Consider the following 1,327-nt stretch of genomic DNA (forward strand, 5'->3'; position numbering starts at 1 on the left):
CTACTGTTTCCAGTCTATAGTGGACTATCCTTCACTTAGTGAGTTATCAATGTTGTCTCAAATTGTCATCAATCTTGATTTTCACTATATTCTCCAATCATTTATATTTCACTATGATGTGTAATGTATTTGTAGCTGTTCTGTCCTATGTTTTTTAATGTGTCTCTGATGAGTCAGTATGTTGACCAGTTCTCTATGTTGTGTTACAGTGGGAGGAGTGAACTCAGGTAAAAACCCCACACTTCCACTGAGGAGGAGAAACAACATGGTTTTTATTCATCCACTTAGTGAGTTATGGATGTAGCTATGATATAGTATGTTGAGCAGTGCTGTGTGTTGTGTTGCAATGGGAGGAGAAAGCAGCAGTCCAGACTCCCCAGTGTCTCCCAGTGTGTCTGAGCTGAGACTGTTGCTGCTGGGGAGGACTGGGGCTGGGAGGAGTGCAGCAGCAAACACAATCCTGGGCAGAGAAGAGTTTGGGGCCCAGGCCAGCCCCTCTGCAGTGACCCAGAGGAGTAAGAGGAGAGATGGGGACGTGTGTGGGAGAAGGCTGGTGCTGGTGGACACTCCGGACTGGTTCTGTCCTGGACTCTCTCTGGAGGAGCTGAGACAGGATGTGGGACTCTGTGTCCGTCTGTCTGCCCCGGGACCCCACACCTTTCTCCTAGTCATACCTGTGGAGCCCTCCAAGAGGGAGGAGAGTGGGGTGCTGGAGAGAATAGAGGAGATGTTTGGGGAGGGTTGTTGGGCACATACTGTTATTCTATCCACCCATGCTGATGGCCTGAAAGAGCAGAGCATTGGGGAGTTTCTCCAAGCAGGGAGCCAGGACCTCCAGCAGCTTGTAGAGAAATGTGGGAGCAGGTACCAGGTCCTCAACATTAAGGACAGAGCCCATGGCACTCAGATCCCAGAGCTGCTGGAGCAGGTAGAGGAGATGGTGGTAGGAAATAGAGAGCGATTCTACAGCAGTCAGACCTACCAGGAGGCAGAGACCTAGGTTAGAGAGACGGAGGGAAAACTCCAGAGAGACAGAGAGGAGAGGAAACAGAGGGAGAAGAGAGACTTGCGAGAGAGGCTTCAGAAGGAGTTACAGGACTCTATGATAAAAAAAGAGGGAGTGATCCTGGAGCATGAGGGAGATATCAGAACACTAAGCGAAAGGACCACTTGGAGAGACAGGTGAAAGAAGAGAGGGACGAGGAGAAGAAAAGAGAGCTGGAGAGGGAGCTGAAGAGGGAGTCTGATAGGAGGGAGGAGATGGAGAAAAAGATGGAGAGAGAGAGAGAAGAGAGAGAATGAGAGGAGGGAGAGGGGGGAAAGACAC

At 50.1% G+C, this 1,327-nt stretch overlaps 1 protein-coding gene across 1 annotated transcript; it reads left to right on the forward strand.

Annotated features, from left to right (window-relative positions):
- Positions 1-346: 346 nt before the first annotated feature.
- Positions 347-1,000, forward strand: LOC139544642 (GTPase IMAP family member 9-like). The gene has a single exon (XM_071351953.1). The coding sequence runs from the start codon at positions 347-349 to the stop codon at positions 998-1,000; it is 654 nt and encodes a 217-aa protein (XP_071208054.1).
- The last annotated feature ends 327 nt before the right edge of the window (positions 1,001-1,327 follow it).

Source organism: Salvelinus alpinus, chromosome 18 (assembly GCF_045679555.1).
Source record: "Salvelinus alpinus chromosome 18, SLU_Salpinus.1, whole genome shotgun sequence".
NCBI classification, from domain to species: Eukaryota; Metazoa; Chordata; class Actinopteri; order Salmoniformes; family Salmonidae; genus Salvelinus; species Salvelinus alpinus.